The following is a 1,998-nucleotide window of genomic DNA, read 5'->3' on the forward strand; positions in this document are numbered from 1 at the left end:
ATCGCGAAGTTGCAATAGTTTCATTTTAATCTTTTTGAGCAGGAGTCAGTATATGTTACTTGTATTTACATGGCGCCAGCTAGCGTCAAAAGCGGCTAATAATAAAGTTCTAGCTGAGCTCCCACTTGGCTCAGCTGCAGACAGGTTATTAAACACATTACTCTACTTAATCATCAGAGGCACTAGTCTAAACTTTATGTGGAAAATACTCCAAAGTTGGTTGTCATGATGTTTAATATTTAGGATAACTAGTATTCATTCAGTCACTCGGATGTAGCGTTATTTGTGTCAGTTCTGGTCCATGTGAATAAATGAAAGGCTTTCATTGGTGAAAGATCAATACATACAGTTAGGTCAGTAAGATTTTGAACATTTATCCATCCATCCGTCATCTTCTATTTATATGGAGTTAGGTTGTGGTGTCAGCAGGCTAAGTATTCCAGATATCCTTCCCCACACCCATATTTTCCAGTACCTCCTGAGGTGTTCCTAGATCACATGAGATCTCCAACGAGTTCTGAGTCCACCCCAGGATTTCTTTCTGGTTTATCAGGAAGCATCCTAACATGATGCCCAAGCGACTTTGACCATCTCCTTTTACCACACGGGAGCAGCGTCTCTGCTCCAAAATCTGTTATGCTGAGCTCAGACACTGTATGGAGGAAACTAGTTTCAGCCTCATGCATTTGAGAGCATACCTTGTCTGTCAGATTTCATTACCATCGGTGAGGTCTGGGGCTCAGACTGGTAAATTGAAAAGTTGTCCTTTCTGCTCTCTTTACCATCCCAGCCTCATACAACACACACATTACTGCTGACGCCACACCAATCCATTGGTCAAACTCGTGCTCCACATTACAGATTTAATATTACACTAGTAGTCAGCCAGTATTTAAATTATTATTAGAGTTTTGTGCTTGTTTCGAAATATAACCTGCCTGCAGGAGCTTCACATTATGAAAAGAGATGAACAGAAGAATCAGTATCAGGGTTTTAATGTTACCCACCAGGTTACCCACGTCAGCATAGAGTCTTTCTAATGAGGATTGAAGGCTGCTCTTTTACGTTGAGATGTTATTTATGTTGATTGCAAGAACAATAATATATATTTTCATTTTAGAAAAAGTAAAGAGAAAATTGTTCATTTTCCTTCTTTAGAGTTTGTTTTTAAGATGTTTTGCACTGATGATATTAAGTTTTAAGAAAAGTCTTATTGTCTATTTTTATAGATAAAATTCATATGTAATGTTTCTGTTAGTATAAAATATACACATGCTTATATTTTAACACTTTTTTTCTCTTGATGTCATGTAGTTGCTTCAAACATGTTGGTGGTCTCTCTTGAGGTCTGGCTGTTGTTTTGTCATTATAGAGACAAGTACCGTTTCTATGCCTGCTTACTGCGGGCTCGCTTTGATGAAAACAAGACTGAGAAGGACATGGTGAAGGCCACCATGATGCTAAAGGCAGGAGAGGAGGAATTCTGGACCAACCAACATCCTCAGCCCTACATCTTCCCCGACTCTCCTGGGGGGACCTCATATGAGAGATACGAGTGCTACAAGGTAAAACAGAGCAACCATGACATTATTTCGTACTGCATCTAACTTTCTTTTTTCTGGACCTAACTTCTGGTCTGTTTGAACTAACTGGGAACAATTACAGGAAAACATTTGATGTTAGAAACTTGAAGTGAAAACGCTGGCTGTCCTAATGTTGGATAGAGACGTGTCTGTGAGCTCTGCTTTGTCTCTGTAGGTCCCAGAGTGGGTGCTGGACCACTGGCACCCCTCGGAGAAGGCCATGTATCCTGATTATTTCTCCAAGAGAGAGCAGTGGAAGAAACTGAGGATGCAGAGCTGGGAGAAAGAGGTGGGCAGCAAACATTTACATGCCAGCATTACTTTTGACCTCCTTGTTTAACCTGGTCTCCTTTGCCAATGACAAGAAAGGTGCTACTCCTTGTTTACTGTTCCATATAGCTCAGCTTTTAGACTC

General features: G+C 40.4%; 1 protein-coding gene across 1 annotated transcript; it reads left to right on the forward strand.

Moving 5' to 3' along the window:
* The first annotated feature begins 1,338 nt into the window (after positions 1 to 1,338).
* LOC102313476 (NADH dehydrogenase [ubiquinone] 1 beta subcomplex subunit 9-like) lies at positions 1,339 to 1,938 on the forward strand. Its single transcript, XM_005953256.3, has 2 exons — positions 1,339 to 1,565; positions 1,759 to 1,938. The coding sequence occupies exons 1-2, from the start codon at positions 1,440 to 1,442 to the stop codon at positions 1,921 to 1,923; spliced, it is 291 nt and encodes a 96-aa protein (XP_005953318.2). The 5' UTR covers positions 1,339 to 1,439; the 3' UTR covers positions 1,924 to 1,938.
* The last annotated feature ends 60 nt before the right edge of the window (positions 1,939 to 1,998 follow it).

The sequence above is a fragment of the Haplochromis burtoni genome, unplaced genomic scaffold, assembly GCF_018398535.1.
Source record: "Haplochromis burtoni strain Fernald_Lab_line unplaced genomic scaffold, NCSU_Asbu1 Contig_3433, whole genome shotgun sequence".
Classification (NCBI taxonomy): domain Eukaryota; kingdom Metazoa; phylum Chordata; class Actinopteri; order Cichliformes; family Cichlidae; genus Haplochromis; species Haplochromis burtoni.